The sequence below is a fragment of the Mandrillus leucophaeus genome, unplaced genomic scaffold (genome assembly GCF_000951045.1).
Source record: "Mandrillus leucophaeus isolate KB7577 unplaced genomic scaffold, Mleu.le_1.0 Scaffold252, whole genome shotgun sequence".
Classification (NCBI taxonomy): Eukaryota; Metazoa; Chordata; class Mammalia; order Primates; family Cercopithecidae; genus Mandrillus; species Mandrillus leucophaeus.
The window spans coordinates 2,820,772-2,838,381 of NW_012102610.1; the positions used below are offsets into that span (position 1 = coordinate 2,820,772).

Consider the following 17,610-nt stretch of genomic DNA (forward strand, 5'->3'; position numbering starts at 1 on the left):
ACCTCTTGACTTAATCACTGATTAAAACATTACAATAGCCACACAGGCTACAGTCGGTGAGTCCAGCCTGCAATCATGTCCTTCTGAGGCTTCATGTTGGAAAATGACTGCAGATGATTCAAAATAAGAGCATGGCTTGGTGGCTATGCTCGGGGGGAAATAATTGTCGTCTGCTTCAGGTTTCCCCTCTCCCCCTTTATTTAAAGCACCTAGGAGACTTCATAGATAATTAAAATCTAATAAGATATAAGAAGGAAGAAGATAATTGATCTCCCACCCAGTCCCACTCTCTTGGAACTCAACAGGGGTGAGGACAAACTGGAGGTCAAAACACTGCAAAATATGCAGTGTCATAACACAGACTGTTGGTACGCACACGCCTTCTGCTGTGAGAAAACTGGCACTGAGCAGAACTATCCTGCAAGTGATGCGTGCACAGCATTTTCAGTTTGCAAACCATTTCTACACTCTTTATCTCAAACATCCTGTGTGCCCAACTGGGTAAGAGAACCAACACTCAGAGGGAAGATGGGAGGTGCCAAACGAAAGGAGCGTAGCTGGAACTGAGCGCTAGTGGCCTTGGAGGAAATCCTGTGCTCTTTTCACCAGGCTAGGATGTCCCTGACCTCCCTTTCTTCCAGAACAAACCCAAGTCCATGTGTTTAGAGGGTAACTGGGTAAAGAATATACTGGGCTGGCCTTCAATTTTTGTACTTGGTAGAGGAAGGCAATTCCAGATAGAACCAGACTCTTGGAACACATAAAGGAAGAGGAGAGTTTGAGGAAATGGGATATGTGAAAAATCATTTGCATGCCAGGGGAGCATTCTGGTCAAGGCAAGATTAAGTCTTTTTGTGCTTTTGCAGCCCGCAAAATGAGTGAGCCTGGGAATAAAGGGGACTCACTAGCTTGCTCCTGGTCATGTAAGTGGCTTAGGAGCAAGATGGTTACAATCAGCTGGATGCCACTCTAGGAAGAATTTCTGACAAGGGTGAGGGTGCAAACCTGCATCGCCAAGACGGAGATGACAATCAAGGACCCTGTCAGACATCATGCAGAGGAAGCTAAATTCTCATGGTCTTCAGGGACATTCACATGCAACTAGAATTACCTTCTTTCTAGCTTCCCAGGATCAGAACACTCACTGGCCTCATTGCCAGGGGCTGGCTAGGCAAGAAAACCAACATTCATAGTTTAGAAGCTGTGTTTCTTCTATATAAATCCTTTCCTCGCTTTCTGAGATGAAATCAATCTATATTGGTTCCACTCTTTACAAGTAAATAACATGCCAATAATTAACTCAGCGTCTTTGAGTTTTTTTGTTTTGTTTTGTTTTGTTTTGAGACGGAGTCTTGCTCTGTCACCCAGGCTGGAGTGCAGTGGCCGCATCTCAGCTCACTGCAAGCTCCGCCTCCCAGGTTTACGCCATTCTCCTGCCTCAGCCTCCCGACTAGCTGGGACTACAGGCGCCCGCCACCTCGCCCAGCTAGTTTTTTGTATTTTTTAGTAGAGACGGGGTTTCACCGTGTTAGCCAGGATGGTCTCGATCTCCTGACCTCGTGATCCGCCCATCTCGGCCTCCCAAAGTGCTGGGATTACAGGCTTGAGCCACCGCGCCCGGCCCTTTGAGTTATTTTTTAACTGAAGGCTTCCTCACTTCCTAGCTGGGAAATGACCTCTGGCATGCCATTTAAGCAACTGAATCTCACTTTTTTTCCTTTTTAAAAAAATTATTATTAATACCTTTTAATGTTTCACATTTTCTTTCAGAAGATTTGTAACAAAAATACACGGAATTTAGTATGTGTTTCAATAAAATGGGTAAATACAGAATCTGAACAAGACAAGTCTATAAGGTATAATCCTTCTTGTGGGGACAGAACACTCCACTCCACTAAGAAAAGAGAATCACAACATTATTAGGCCCGATTATCTCATACTGCTTACTGTTCTAATTTCAGAGACTGGCGGACTTGGATAAATAAACAAATGAAAATAAATAAATAAGACTGAACACAGTCAACTGCCTCAATTCCCCTCTCCTTTTCCCTTTTCCCATTTTCTTCATACAGCCAGATGAGATGAGGATGTGATGAACCTCATTTTTCTTCTAATATGGGGGACAATAGTTCTGCTTCTAGGACTCTTGCAAGGATTATATAATACAATCTACGTAAAGAGTCATACACGTGCCCTACATGTACTAAATGCTGCTGTTACAATCATTATGATCACTTTCGCCTTGCTGCTGTAACAAATTGCCACAAGTTTCTTAAACAATTCTTGTAGAATTCTGGAAGTCAGAAGTTTGCAATGAGTGTTCAAGACTAAAATCACCGTGTCAGCAATGCTGCATTCCTTCTGCAGACTCTGGAGGAGGGCCCATTTATCTGCTTTTTCTAGGGGCCTCCTGCATACCTAGGCATGTGGTCCCACTCTCCCTCTTCAAAGCATCTCTGATCTCTTTCTGACTCTGGCCATCCTGTCTACCCCTTATAAGGATGGTTCAATGATAGGGGACCCACCTGCACAATCCAGGCTAGCTCCCCATCTCAATAGCTTTAATTTCATCATCTCTGCCAATTCCCTTTTGCTATATAAAGGTCACCATATATCCAGATTCTGGGTTTTCGAAGGTAGACATCTAGGAGTGGGGATAAGGGTGATTAGTCTGTCTACCATAATCATTAACATGTTTATCAAGACTAGCTCATTTAACTCATCTAATCTTCACTAAGACCCATGAGGTAAATGAAATTATATCCCCCTTTGGAAACTAAGGCACAGGGAAGTTAAGTAACTTGCCCAAGGTCACACAGGCAGTAAGCAGTGAAGCAGCGATTCCAACCCAGAAAGCCAGCTTTAGAGTTCACTTTTTTTTTTTTTTTTTTTGAGACCCAGTCTTGCTCTGTGCCCAGGCTGGAGTGCAATGGCATCATCTGGACTCACTGCAACCTCCATCTCACGGGTTCAAGCGATTCTTCTGCCTCAGCCTTCTGAGTAGCTGGGAATACAGGTGCGCACCACCACGCCCCACTAATTTTTTTTTTTTTTTTTTTTTTTTTATTTTCAGTAGAGACGGGGTTTCACCATGTTGGTCAGGCTGGTCTCAAACTCCTGACCTCCTGATTCACCCGCCTCGGCCTCCCAAAGTTCTGGGGGGAGTTCACTTTCTTAAGAGCTGAAATAATGTAAAGTGGCACATAATAAGCACTATATTAATGTTAGCTATTATTCTTGTTATTTCTGCTAAGATTAATATAATAATCCTTATCTCGTACGCTCTTGTAAGAACCAACTATTTAACGTGTGAAAAGTGCCAGGCAGCAGGTCGTCGAATTGTAGTTAGATTCTTCCGGTCCTCCCAATCCACTTTTCCCGAGACGCTCGAGTTCACTTACTCAAGCGTCAGCCTTACCCAAGACGGCGTTATCTTTGTCCCCAACACCACATCCGCCCCACCCAATATGGCGTCCATCACAATCACAAGCTTTTTCGGCCCTTCTCAAGATGGCGCCCACGCTAATCTTGTTACCTTCCGCCCTCAAGATGACCTTAGCAGTTAGCGTCAACCTCCGCACTCTCTGACCTTTCCAAAATGATGGCGAAAGTAATACGCGCCACACTTTGACCTTCTCAAGATGGCGTTGAGCTGACAAACTCGCGTCGCAAACTCACGCAAACTCAGTGTCGTTATCGAAGACACTTCCGGTTGCGACGGAGGTAGGTTTACGAGGCCTGCTTCGGGTGCGAAGGGTTCTTCTTGGGCCGGGCCACTGCGGCACGACCATGGACCGTAGGAAAAAACCTTTGGACGTCACGGCCTCCTCGGTGAGTGAGGGTATGAGGTAACTCCACGGGCTCCGGGTTCACCCTATCTCCATCAGACAAGAATGTCGACCTAGCTTGTTTCTTCAGTCGGGGACCCAGAGATCTGACCTCTCCCGTCAAACAGGAATCCCCGACCTGGATTTTCTTCTCCAACGGGGATCCGGTTCAGTTTTCTTACAGGATCCTGAACTGGGCTTCTCTTCTCTGACACGCGCCCGAACCAGAACCCTCAGACACGGACCTGAACCTGGTGTCCCGTGGGTTAGGAATCTCCCTACCTCCCTCTGCCCTGCCCGCAAGGACCTGCACCTCGCCAGCCTTCTCCCTTACAGTCGGGAGGAACCGTAGCTTCTTTTTGCTATGCAGACATACCCTCTTCCTGGTTTCTCCTCCATTCAGGGACCCCCAAAGTCCTCCCAGAACTTTAGAGTGTGACATATTCCACAGGAGCCGAAAGTGCCCAGCGTACCCCACCTGGAACTAAATAGTTGTTAATGCAGCCATAGGGAACTGTGAAGTCTGAAAGGATGTAAGCAGTTTTATTAAATCAGCTACCCTAGAAAGAAAACGTGTTCTAAGTACACATTTTGTGCCAGCACTTTATATGCACTATCTCACTAATCCTCCCAATGGCTTTAGGAGGTAGGTGCTATTAATATCTCCGTTTTATAGATGATGAAATTGAGGCCCAGAAAGATGAAGTAGCTTTCCCCAGCTTACATACAGAAATCTTAGTGATAGCCGGGCGCAGTGGCTCAGGCCTGTGCTCGCGCCTGTAATCCCAGCACTTTGGGAGGCCGAGGCGTGCGGATCACCTGAGGTCGGGAGTTCGAGACCAGCCTAACCAACATGGAGAAACCCTGTCTCTACTAAAAATAAAAAAAATTAGCCGGGCGTGGTGGCGCATGCCTGTAATGCCAGCTACTCGGAAGGCTGAGGCAGGAGAATCGCTTGAACCTTGGAGGCGGAGGTTGCGGTGAGCCGAGATTGCACCATTGCACTCCAGCCTGGGCAACAAGAGCCAAACTCCGTCTGGGGCTGGGGCGGGGGAAGAAATCTTAGTGATAGACCCTTGCTCATTCAGTCTAGCTGACTCCAGAGCTGCTGCCTTTTCATCATCAGAGCAAATTGCCCAACCTTTGATTTAATCTTGAATTTACTTAAGAGTATTAGTACACAAAGGGAGTATGAAGGAAAACATAGGTGTCCCAATATTTGAGTACTAGTTATTATTGGTAACTAGTATTGGTTAAAATTGGTACTAGTTATTATGTTTGTTTGAAGATCAGGAACCAAAAAGCTATAAATATTAAAGCCAACCTATACTGATAGGCTAAAATTAGCAATAATTGTAATAAGAATGCTATTTGAGAATTTACAATTTTTTGAGCATCTTTTAAAGTCAAAGGCCGTTGTAGACTAGGAAGATATGTGGCTGGAAAATTTGGTGTGGTTAAGTAAGCTGAGAAGAAAAAGAAGTTTTTCATTTGTTTTTAAGAATTTACAGTATTAGGGTCTGCAGTGAAACTGCCCTTTGCATTTTTAAATGGTTACCTTTTAAATCAATTTCTTCCAAAATGGAAATTGAACTCAGCCATTTTTATTTTCCTTAACAAGTAAAGTGATTTTTTAAGTATCTGATGGTTAAGTCAGTGATTAAGTATGTGATTTACAAATGCCCATCCATATAAGCAGCTGCACCTGGACCTTTAAAAGGGGAACTGTTGTTTTATCTTTTGCAGAGTAGGCAGGGGTGACAACTGTAGCTGAGGGAAAGGCACTAATACTCACCCAACTGCCCCACTCCCTATGCCTTGGCCTTCTTTCCTCTTCTTGAACCGTGAGATTCAGCCAAACTTACGGTTTTTGAAATGGATTAAGTCAGACATGGAGCTGTTACAATTCACCCAGTCTCTTTTATTTCTAGCTGTTGAAATAATGTGTCTTTAAAGGCTCTGCTCAAAGCTTTCTCTGATCACTCTGCTCGGAAGGAAATGCTTCCTTATCTGAACTTGTGTGCTACTTTCTTCCATTCTAGAGTCATTTGTTACATTTTGCTAGTATTATAAATTACTTTCCTTGTTACATTGTAGGCTTTTTGAGGTAGAGAGTATGTCTAATTCATGTTTATGTTCTGCTCTTCAGTGTTAAGTACCATGCACAAACTGGATGCTCAGATAGTTTTGGAATAACGGCATTTCCCTGTAGAAATAATAAGTAGTGATGATTAAATGAGTGCAGTGCTAGTCACAGAGAAGGTGCTTAATAACGCAAGTTTAATCTGAAACTAAAAGATGCAGACTTCATTAATTTTATTTTGCTTTATCACTTTCTCCTTGACTAAGGAAAGCCTCAGGTGTTGAAAGTTAGAGTAAAAATGCATTTGCAGCAGAGGTGGAATGAAACATGACTTAGCTTAATTTGTGTACTGGATTCTACATTTAAACATTAAGTTATTTAAACATTTAGTTTTTTAGCCAGATTTGTCCATTTAGCAGAACTTGAAATATTCCTTTGGAAATTATAATAATTTAGCAATCCAGTCACCTGCAAAAATTTAATATTTTTGTTTACTTACGGCTTTTATTCTAGTTGGTAGATCTTAAGGCTGAACTCTTCCGAAAGCAAGAAGAATTCAAACAAGAAAAACTTCTAAAAGATTCTGGAGTTTTTGGAAAACCAAAAACAACTAACAAGGTAAAAAATAAGATCTGATGATCTCCATTGGTTCCAAACATGGGAGAATTATACCATATTTAAGTGTTTTAAGGTTGTCAGTGGTATCTGTACACATAAATGTTGAGGAAAAAATCTCTATCTTGTGTTTAACATTTGCATAAAATGTTATTAAAATAGAAATTAGTAAGATTATATAAAAGTGCGTAGTAATGTGGTAATTCTTTAGCACTTCTTTTGGAAAAATGTGGATTGTTTACATTTCATAAACAGATGGAAGGTTATCTGGTTCTATAGGTGTTAGGTATCCAAATAGAGATAAACAATTAGATATTATAGGAATATAGCAGAAAATATCAGGGTGAATAAGAGCTGTGAATGATTTTTCCAGTTTTATAGGTAATAGTGTCTACTATTTGTATTACTAATTCTCTGTAATATGTACATTTTCATTAGTCTTGATTTAGGTTGTAATCATTAAGGAGATAAAAGATAGTAGGAAGTGATTCTGCACTCAAGAAGCTCTTTAGGCTGGGCGTGGTGGCCCACGCCTCTAATCCCATCACTTTGGAAGGCCGAGGCAGGCAGATCACTTGACCCCAGGAGTTCAAGACCAGCCTGAGCAACATGGCAAAACCCTATCTCTGCAAAAAAAAAAAATTAGTCAGGCATGGTGGTGCGCATCTGTATTCCCAGCTACTGGGGAAGCTGAAGTAGGGGGATCACTTGAGCTCAGGATGTTGAGGCTGCAGTGAGCCGAGATCGCACCACCACACTCGAGCCTGGGTGACAGAGTGAGATCCGGTCTCAAAATAAATAAATAAATAAATAAATAAGTTATTTATGTAATTGAGGGCTCTTTTTTTAGCTCCTGCTTGCCACATATAATCAGTTTCTTTGTAGGCCACAGCTTATCTAGTTATCTCCATTGATTCATAAGATCTCATGATCTCCTTTGTTTTTTTTTTTTTTCCTGATGCACAAGTAGATTTTTTTGGCAATCATGTGGTTCTGTTTTGTCTTCTAAAATTATTCTCCAGAAACCAAGTATCTGGAGCAAACAGAATGTAGGCGTTTCAAATCGAGCTGAGAAGGATGCTGAACAGAAGATTGAAGAACAGAAGACTTTAGACAGAGCAAGGTAAAGTTATAAACTCTGGTAAATATAGTTACCTTTGAGGCTGCCCAGGCAGAGACATAGAAGTTCAAATTTTGTTCTTTTTGATTTACAAATTTTATTTTTAACATCTTTCTAGCCCAATACTCTAAGTACTCTAAAAATAATATAATTTGCAGCTATATCTGTAGTCTTATCATAAAAAGGTAAGACATAGTCACAGTTTATAAGATGAAACATTCCTGCTTTCAGCCTTTGTTAGACACTAAGATTATCAATACATTATTAAGAAGTGTCCCCATGGTGTGGGCTAGGTGGGATGACATTAGAATTTAGAAACCCTAAATTTTCCCCCCACCCTTTTATTTTGAAAAACTTCAAGCGTACATAGAACATTCTAGTATTCTTCACCTAAATTCCCTAGTTAACATCTTGTCACAGGTGCTTTCCCTCTCTCACACACACACATGCGTGTATGGAGAGACTTTGTTAAGCATCATACTTTCCCTCTAAATCTTTCAGCATATATCTTCTGAGAACAAGGACATTTTCCTACATAACCACAATACCACTATCATACCCAAGAACTTTAACACTGATAAATGAGTATTACCTATTTTGTGGTCCATACTCAGATTTCACCAGTTGTCCCAGTACAATTATGTACTTTATAGATTTTAAAAAAAAAGATTAATCCAGGATTCAAAGATTACACATTGTATGTAGTTGTCAAATCTGTTTAGTCTTTTTAAATCTAGAACAATTCCCTTGCTTTTTGGTTGTCTGTTATGCCATTAACGTTTTTAAGGGTCCAGGCCAGTTAGTTCTGCGATGTCCCACAACCAATTAGAGTCACATGAAATGTTTTTGGTAAGAATAATATGTAGACGGTGTTGTATCCTTCCCATTGAATCACATCAGGAGGCTTATAAGGTCAGTTTGAGTCATTATTGGTGATGATAGGTTTGATTACTTGGTTAAGGTATGCATACTTGATTTCACCACTGGAAAGGTGCCTCCTCAATTTGTAATTAATAGTAATCTGAAGTGCAATTAATAGTAATCTGAAGTGGGAAATTTGGAGACTGTGTGAATATCCTCTTCACCAACTCGTTTCCATGCAATGATTTGTTACCATTAATGAGTCTTCATAGTTATCATTTATCACAGTGCTGGTTTCAGAATGATGATTTTTCTAATTCTGTCATTCCATCTTTATTATTTTTCTAAAGAAAAGACAGCTTCACTCTCAGAGAGAATCCCAGGCTTTAATGTTTGGCATGACATGCTTTTGGATACATGGAATAATAAAATTCTGTAGTTACAAACAGTAGTTGCCAAGGTTGCTCAGCTATCTTGGGTCTGAAAATAGAAGGCAGAATATTAGCCCATTTGTGGACTTTTTTTCTTAACATTTGACCTGTCCCCAACAGACCTCAGGCTTTACTTAAAGATATGATCAGTTTTGAGACATTTCCCACTCTTGGACATATTCTCAGAATTTTAATTTTGTCCAAAGGTACCATGATCTTTTATTATTTTGCTCTGTATATCAAGAGTTTTTCTTGGCACTTTGCTGTGCCTTTTCTATGCAGTAACTTTTCTGAAGCACTTTGGTTTTGCTGTGTTGTGGGAGTCAAGACATCTGCAGGACATCTGCCTCCCTCCAGAGCTCAGAACACACAAGCACAGTCCCAGGCGTTTTTGAGGTGGAAGGCCTTGGGCAAATTAGTTATCCATTAAGACTCTTTTCTTTATCTGTGAAGTGAGGTGGTTAATACTTAGGTTATGAAGTCCTTCAGGGAATTAAAGGAGATACATAGTGTCTGGCACTTAGAGGTTGCAGACAGTGTCCCTGCTGTCATGCTCTGAATTCCATCTTTCTAACGCAACGGAAGAAATTGTTCTTTAAAGTCACTGGTGACATCCTCATCCACTAAATCCAGTGGCTGTTTCCCTGACACGTTCCTTGATCTCGATTATCCACTTGTAGACTGTTCCTGACCCCTGAAAACTGTTGCTACACCGCACCAAGTTTCATATCCTTTCTCACGTGCTCTCGTCCTTGCCTGTCTCTGTCTATTTTGCACCATTCTCTGTTTCGCTCAGCACCCTCTGCTCTACTGGTCTCTCTTCCTTGAAAATGTCAAGCTCATTCTCACTTAATCTTTCCTTTTTCTGCCCTGCCTCCCCTGCCCCCAGATCCTCCTGTGGTTGGCTGCTTCTTGCTGTGCAAACCATAGCTAAGTTGTCATGTTCAAAAAGGTTTCCCCTGACTGCCCTCTCTGAGTTAGCGTCCTGCTCACTCACTCTAACCTGACACTTGTTGCTTTGTGTTTTGTTTGACTTTTAAATTTTTTTTAGTTTTCTTTTCATTAAAACAGTAAGATCCTCTGATGATCAGCTAGTTACATAAGAGCCTTCCAAAATAGGGGTCTTAGAAGCCTGATATGAGTGAGCTGGTCCATCATGCACTGCATTACTGCGGGTCAAGGGGCCTCTGCTGGCATGTGTCTGTTCCCTTTACAGCTCTTCTCACAGTCTCAGATCCTCCTTTTCATTGCTTTATTTATTTAGCTTTATTGTCCTTCTCCATCTCTAGAATGGAAACTCCCAGGAAACTGGGACTTTTTCTTGTTCCTGTGAGTCCTCAGTACCTAAAACAGTGCTTGGCAGGTAGGAGGTGTGCAATAAGTGCGTGGCGAATGGATGTGTAAAATAAAAGAGGAATATTTCTGACATTGTGATTAAGAGTGATCATTCACAGGAGAACTCGCAGATGACCTCTTTGGGGCTTCTCTTTACCATCATTAAGTATTTCCAGAATAAAGAATTGCTCACCCTCTCATGGTCTGTACCACTGAAAAATACATGTCATCAGGATTACTGTGAGCAGAGAGGCTGCTTTGTTGGAATGTTGATATTTGTTTTAAGTTGGCAGTTAAGTTGTTGGAATCTTAAGTCAGTTGATTCACTTATTCATTCATCAAATATTGATTGAGAACCTGCTGTGTGCCAAGCGTCATTTTAGGCCCTGGGACCCAGTGATGAATAAGAGGACACAGGCCATGCACTCACGGAGCTTCTGTTTTCCTTGACAGAGCAGACATGGGGGAGGGTGGTCTGAGGGTCTCCTCAGGATGGTGTGGTCTGTGCTGGTTGTGGTTGTCTTGACCCCATGAGGCTGGGCCTCATGGGCAGATGATACCTGTCAGGCAGGGAGTGTGGGGGCAACCAGGATGAACAGTTTTAAGACTATTTCTAATACTTGTATTTTTTTTCTCCTAGGGAAAAATTGGAAGAAAAAGCCAAATTATATGAAAAAATGACTAAAGGAGACTTTATAGGTAAATAAAATTTTTTATTTCTACTTCATTTTCTGTAATTCATACAGCCCTTTGATATTACATTACTTGTTAAAATAACTGTAGGAGTAGAGAGAACATTTAGACGTCAAAATTTTACTTTCTGTGGCTGCACAGAGACAAGAAAATCAGCAATAATTTACCAAGTGTCTGGTGGGTGCCTGGCAGCATGTTAGGTGCCTGGAAGGGAGAAACAAGTACTGGAAGCCAGATCCTGTGCCTCTGCCCTCAAGGCAGGGTCATCCTCCGAGGAAAATGGCACAGAACAAAGCAAAGTTAGGGAACAAGGTCTGAGTCAGTCACAGTTACCTACAATTACAGCTGTGCTAAAACAGGGTGGGTGGGGCTGGGTGGAATTGTGGTTCTGTCAGGTGCTAGAGTTACTTTTTTCTTTCCCTATTATCCCTCTATTTTCTATTTTTTTTTTTTCTGTGATGTGCTTATAATTGCTCTAAATCTGTTTGGGTGTAGTGGCTTACGCTTGTAATTCCAGCACTTTGGAAGGCCAAGGTGGGCAGATCACCTGAGGTCAGGAGTTTGAGACCAGCCTGGGCAACATAGTGAGACTCTGTCTCTACAAAAAGTAATTTAAAAATTAACTGGACATGGTGGTTCATGCCTATAGCCCCACTACTTAAGAGGGTGAGGCTTGAGCTCAGGAGTTTGAGGTTACAGTGAGCTGTTGATCCTGCCGCTGCATCCTGGGTGTAGTGATCTATGATCCAGCCTAGGTGACAGAGTGAGACCCTGTCTCTAAAAAAAAAACTCCCTTATCTCATATCCCCCAGAAAAAACCCAATCCATAATTAGACAACAGTAGAAGAGATTTTATGAGGCAGTGCCTATTTCATTCCCAAAAGGCAGGGAAAGTGAATATGTAATCAGGGAAGTCTTTTGGGAGAAGTTGGGCTTACCTTTGGCAAGCTGGAGAAAGGAATCCTGCAGGGCTAGATTGGTGAGCAGACTAGCCGAGGAAGGGCAGGGCCAGAGGTCAACAGAGTCACCTAGCCTAGCATGACTGGGGCCCAGGTACAGTAGGAGAGAGGCAAGGCTGGTCCTAGGTCCCTGGGTAATGCTTCCCAGACCGCAGGGGCACGTGCCCTGTACAGCAGGAGCCCAGCACGGGAAGGTCAGACACTCAACAAAGCTTAAGCACTGTAGGAGAGGCTTTGCCTTCTTCCTGAAGAGGCAGCAGGATGGCCGCCTACTGGGAGGCCTCACTAGCCTATGGCCTTATAACTCAGACTACATCTCCTCTCTATTTCAGGAATTTTGTGGTTTTTAAAAATAAGTTTATTTTAGGCTGGGCATGGTGGCTCACACCTGCAATCCCCACACTTTGGGAGGCCGAGGCGGGCGGATCACAAGGTCAGGAGTTTGAGACCAACCTGGCCAAGCGAAACCCCGTCTCTACTAAAAATACAAAAATTTGCCGGGCGTGGTGGCAGGCGCCTGTAGTCCCAGCTACTCGGCATGCTGAGGCAGGAGAATTACTTGAACCCGGGAGGTGGAGGTTGCAGTGAGTCAAGATGGTGCCACTGCACTCCAGCCTGGGCGACAGAGTGAGACTGCATCTCAAAAAAAAAAAGTTTATTTTATTAAAGTCTTTTCTCTTTTGATTCAAACTTTACTTATATTGTTAATATAGAAATCAGGTCCAAAGGAGTGTGAGTGTAGAGACCTGATTTTGTCAAAGCCAGCAAGCCCACCTCCTGATAGATATGTCAGACCTACAAGTTTGGGCAAGTTATGTTTTGGAGCCTCAGTTTTTCTTCACCCTAAGGTGGGGAAAACACCACCACTGGTAATAGGAAGCCTAATGTCAGTTCAATGTAGCTTAATCTCTGTCATCAGAGAAAAAGACTCAAATGACTGTGTCCTAAATCCAGCGTAGTGAAACTTTAGGTATACATAATTTGTGCTACATGAGCTATCCTGGGTTAAATTAGGTGTCACGGATTGTTGTTTAACTTTCAGTGTGTGTTTTAGCTCCTTAAGTGGACCATAAGCCCTGTGGGCAGAGTGTCTTGCGTATCTGTATATGTCCTGTAGGGTCTTGCTCCATGCCTTGCCTGGAATTGGTGTTCATTGGCTTGACAAGAACTCAGATGACTTCTTTTACCTGTATTATGATCTTTAAAACATTTACCAAACCACAACAGTATAATTAGGGTTAGTGATCTAGCCCACATGATGAGACAGATATGTAACACCTAAAGCAAGAAGTTCTACTGTCCTGATCTGATGACATGGAAAATGCAGTTTTGCTTCTGTATGATGTAATTGGTTGGATGAGTTGCATAAAATCAGACTGTTGTGTTATCTTAAAATGACATTCTAAGATGGTTTTGCTTACTCAGATAGTGTATTGATGAGGCAACAGAAAACTTTAGGCTTTTTCAAGATTTTTTTGTGTAGTATGTGTCAGTTCCCAAGGTGGCTGTGTCTTTGTAAACGTTTGGGGAGTGGAGGCATTGTCTGATGAGCCATCAGGGGTGATGGGGCCACCAGGCAATGAATGTGACTGCTTCTTGTCAATTCCATGTGTGATTTTCCTTTTTGATGTCTGAAAACTGATTTTTATGTTGTAGATGAAGAAGTGGAGGATATGTACCTTGTGGATTTCACGCAGAAGATCATAGACAAGCGCAAAGAAACGGAGGCATCTGGTGCCCATAGAGATTCTCAAAAGGCAGGAGAAAGGGACGACGATGAGGAAAACCTTCCTGAGGGAGAGATCCCTCCTCCCCAAGACCCCAGTGAAGAATGGTTGGTAACATCATGGATTAGCTCTGAGGAACATCCTCAGACTTGTGCTGACATTTTGGGAGTGATTTTGTTGGGTTGTTATCAAGCCATCTCTCTTTATTGTTTCTGGGTGTTCTTTTGAGACTTCCTTTTAAGTTAGGTTAGATTAGGTTATTATGGATGTAAAAACAGTAGCTCAAATGAAGACATAATTACAATAATTACATATAATTACAAATACTGACTGAGCTCCTGCTGTGTGCCCAGCCCTGTGCCAGGCCCCAGGAGACTCTGCCTGGCAGACTTGGTTTGCCTGGATCACTAACATGAAACAGTGCGGGCAGAGCGCCTTCCTTTTGTACCTGTGCTGCTGCCTTACCCGTGTCCTCGTTCTGACATGGTGGAGAGCTGCCATCTAGGAGAAGGAAGCCGGCAGTGGTGGCCCTGTATGTCTTACTCTGACTGTGACATTGTTTGGCAGTGTGGTGTGGACTCATGGGCCTTGGACGGTTCCAGCTGTACCTCTCACTGACTGTATGATCTTAATCAGGTTTCTCAGTCTTTGAGGCTCAGGATCTTCCCTTATAAAATAGAGATTATACTGCCTCATTCCCATGACCCTTTACTTTAACCCCCCTTCAAGAAGTTAGAGTGTTCTGGGCTACACAAGAAACTGCTGCCTGTGAAGTATAAGCAGGCATTTTGTAAACCTTTGTTATTGACATTTCCTGAATTTTGCCTATATGTAGATGAATGATAGAAGAACCAAACTCGTCTTTTCCTTAAAGAGACTGTCAGTAAGTAGAGAGACCAGAATGGGAATTCTGTTACAATGATTTTTTTCTACCTAAGATATTATTGTTTGGAAACTATCCAGCCATTCTTGAAATTGCTGAGAGCTGTACTGATGCTCTGACAATTTTCTGGGAACACACCCTCTTGCCTTTGGGATCCTTCTCATCCTCCTTTCAAGGCTGAAATAGCCTCCTCATGGTGGGCATTTGTTAGGAACTTCTCAGGACTCTTTGCAGCAGGCGTTGATCTTTTGTCAGCCTTTGGCCCTGTGGGCAGTCATTGATGAGCTGAAGAGAGCAGTCCCAGCTACTGTGGATGGCAGAGAAACTGCATCTTCATTCCACTGAGGGTGTCCATGTTGGTTCAGAAATAACATTCTCATTGGGATAAAACAGGTATCTTCTTACCTACTTTCTTACATCTAAATAATTTGGTACCATTTGGAACAGGTACCATTTGGTACCATTTGGAACAGGCTTGAACAGCCTGCAAGCTATAATGAACCAAAAGAGAAGAACATACAGTCTCTTCTTTTGGTGCCTTTCTTCATCATTTCTTTCTTTTTTATTTATTTGTTTTTGAGGCAAGGTCTCCACACTCTGTCACCCCGCGGGAGTGCAGTGGCATGATCATGGCTCATTGTAGCCTCGACCTCCTGGGCTGAAGCAGTCCTCCTGCCTCAGTTTTTAATTTTTTGTTTGTGGAAACAGGGTCTCACTATGTTGCCTAGGCTCTTCTTGAACTCCTTGGCTCAAGCAATCCTCCCGCCTGGGCCTCCCAAAGTGCTGGGATTACAGGCGTGAGCCACCATGCCTGGCCTATCATTTCTAATCTCTAAGTGATTGCTCTCTCATCTAAAGTCAGGTAGCACTTAATATACTTCCTGCTCTTCAGGTATTACCTATTATTTATTATTGACACATACTAGGCCTCATTATCAGAAAAAGATTTTAGCAAACTTTTGGTAGTCTTTATGTACCCAGTGTTGTTAATAAGCATTTCATGGGTGTGTGCCTTAACTTCCCCAGACCCTTGGAAGACGGCACGGCTGTTAGCCCTCCTGTATTACTCTCCTTGCCTGAGGAAAGCTTTGTTTGCCTGCAGGGGTTGCTCAGTGAGTGATTGCTGATTAGATGGAGCCGTGGCTGACTACTGTCTTGCCACTTCTATTTAATGGGATCTGTATGTTTTGGAGGCCTTCTCCAGAAACAGAATAGTCTATGATTGCTTTTCAAAGCAGAAATCTCATCTCCTTTGAAACGTCTAATGTCTTTTTAAAAATTTTTGCTTATTAATGCCTGTGTGATTACAAGCAATTTGCCAGTGATTTGAAGAGTTTGGAGGGCAATTGAAGGTGTCACATGCCACCATATGGTGAAGGAAGACGCTCTGCAAGCGGTTCTGACACAATTTTTTGTTTTTAAATTAAGCTCCAGAATCGTAATTGCTTGTAAAATCCTTTTGATAGTTAAATTCCAGGTGGTAGAAAATCTTTCCAAGATACTGTAAATAATTACACAGACCATCTGGCTAGATGGTTTTCTTCCCCATCCGTTTGGGGGGGAAAAAAAGGAAGAAAGAAACTGCTTGCTGCAGTTGGAGGTTTTATTTCTTGTGATAATCAGCTTCAGTACTAGAGTAAACACTCAGTTTTTAAATCACAACTAACAATTGAAATCAGCATTGCTTGAGAGGAAAAAAAATTGCTAACAAAAGCAAAGCCACATACCTGCCGAATCTGACCTTAGATTGGTCTGCCAGGTAGTACTTATTGGACCCTTAAGTGTGTATTCAGTACCCTGCTAAAGGCTGTAGGAGATTCTCTGCCCGTAATTTAAAAAGTAAAATATCTGTTGCGTCATATTACAAATGAGATGTTTTTCATGAAAATCCATCCATATTTTCTACTGTAGGAAGTCAGAATATTTCATTTTGCCTTGCTATCTGCCTGGCTTAGCTGTCTAACCACTGTCTAGTTTGAGCAAGGATGAGGAGAGCGGTATGGTGTTTGGCTTCCTCCTAATTAAGAAGAGTCCAACTCTGAAAAATACTGTGAATTTCTTACATTACGAGATTGCTAATACATTGGGTAGAATTATACCAATTAGAGGAAATAAGAGAAAGAAGAAAAAGTCTAACTTGAAGTCTGTGAGGAAATGAGCAAGTTGAAAATCTCAGGCACAAGGCAAAGTTACTAAGATACTGATAAAATGTCTGGAATTGTCTCAGCTAGATTAAAGTAAGTTCATAGATGCTGCAGCAAAATTCTGTGTGGGTGATTTATCTGTGAAATCAAAGACATAAATGATCAAAATTATTGTCAACAGTTTCTAAAACTAACATTTAATAAGGAGCACAATGAGCTTATTGTGTGTCAGCTTTAAAATGCATATTCCTATCAGTGGTGGTGGTCTCTGAGGCTGGGGGCTCTTCTTGGTAGTGAGGCTTCTCTTTCCCCTTCACTGTTCACCTACTCCCTGATTTAGGGGCTTGTACATGTGTACAAGTCCTTCACATCTTTTTGCTTTCATTTCAGGGTGGATTATGTGGACTCTTTGGGGCGTTCCCGGCGCTGTATGAGAAAAGATTTGCCAGATCTGCTGGAGATGGATAAAAATCTTCAGGGGAGACTGTAAGTGTGTGTGGTATGCAGAGCTCTGCCCAGGTCTGAAATGCAGCCATAGGGATTGTTTTGTGAGGGGAGGCTGTTTTATAATTAATGATCTCTGTTGCTCTAGTAAGGAGATATTGATTGATTGAAGCACTTTTTAGTGGTTAGCATGCACATACACACATAATCCACACTTGGAGAACAACCTGACTGGTGGATGAGTAGAGCTGTCTCTTTCACCTTGAAGGATGTCTGACTACGGAGTAACAGAATAAGCCCAAACCAAACCAGCAAACCAGCCTTTGTGGAGAAAGTGGTTTGAGAATTTATACTTGATTTTCCCACAAGCAAGTGGCTCCAGGGAGAGAACTTATTCACTTTTTCTTTATGTATCATTGCATTTTTGAATTAAGGACCTTTTTTTTTTTTTTTTTTTTTTTTTCTTTGAGACGGAGTCTCGCTCTGTC

General features: G+C 42.0%; 1 protein-coding gene across 1 annotated transcript in view; it reads left to right on the plus strand.

Moving 5' to 3' along the window:
- Positions 1–3,704: 3,704 nt before the first annotated feature.
- The window catches only part of CCDC174 (coiled-coil domain containing 174), a 21,391-nt gene continuing 7,485 nt past the window's right edge, over positions 3,705–17,610 (plus strand). The window contains exons 1-6 of the mRNA XM_011983633.1: positions 3,705–3,831; positions 6,424–6,528; positions 7,548–7,648; positions 10,913–10,971; positions 13,581–13,758; positions 17,069–17,164. Of these exons, the coding sequence (XP_011839023.1) occupies positions 3,790–3,831; positions 6,424–6,528; positions 7,548–7,648; positions 10,913–10,971; positions 13,581–13,758; positions 17,069–17,164 (581 nt within the window). The 5' untranslated portion in view covers positions 3,705–3,789. The remainder of the gene's footprint in view (positions 3,832–6,423; positions 6,529–7,547; positions 7,649–10,912; positions 10,972–13,580; positions 13,759–17,068; positions 17,165–17,610) is intronic.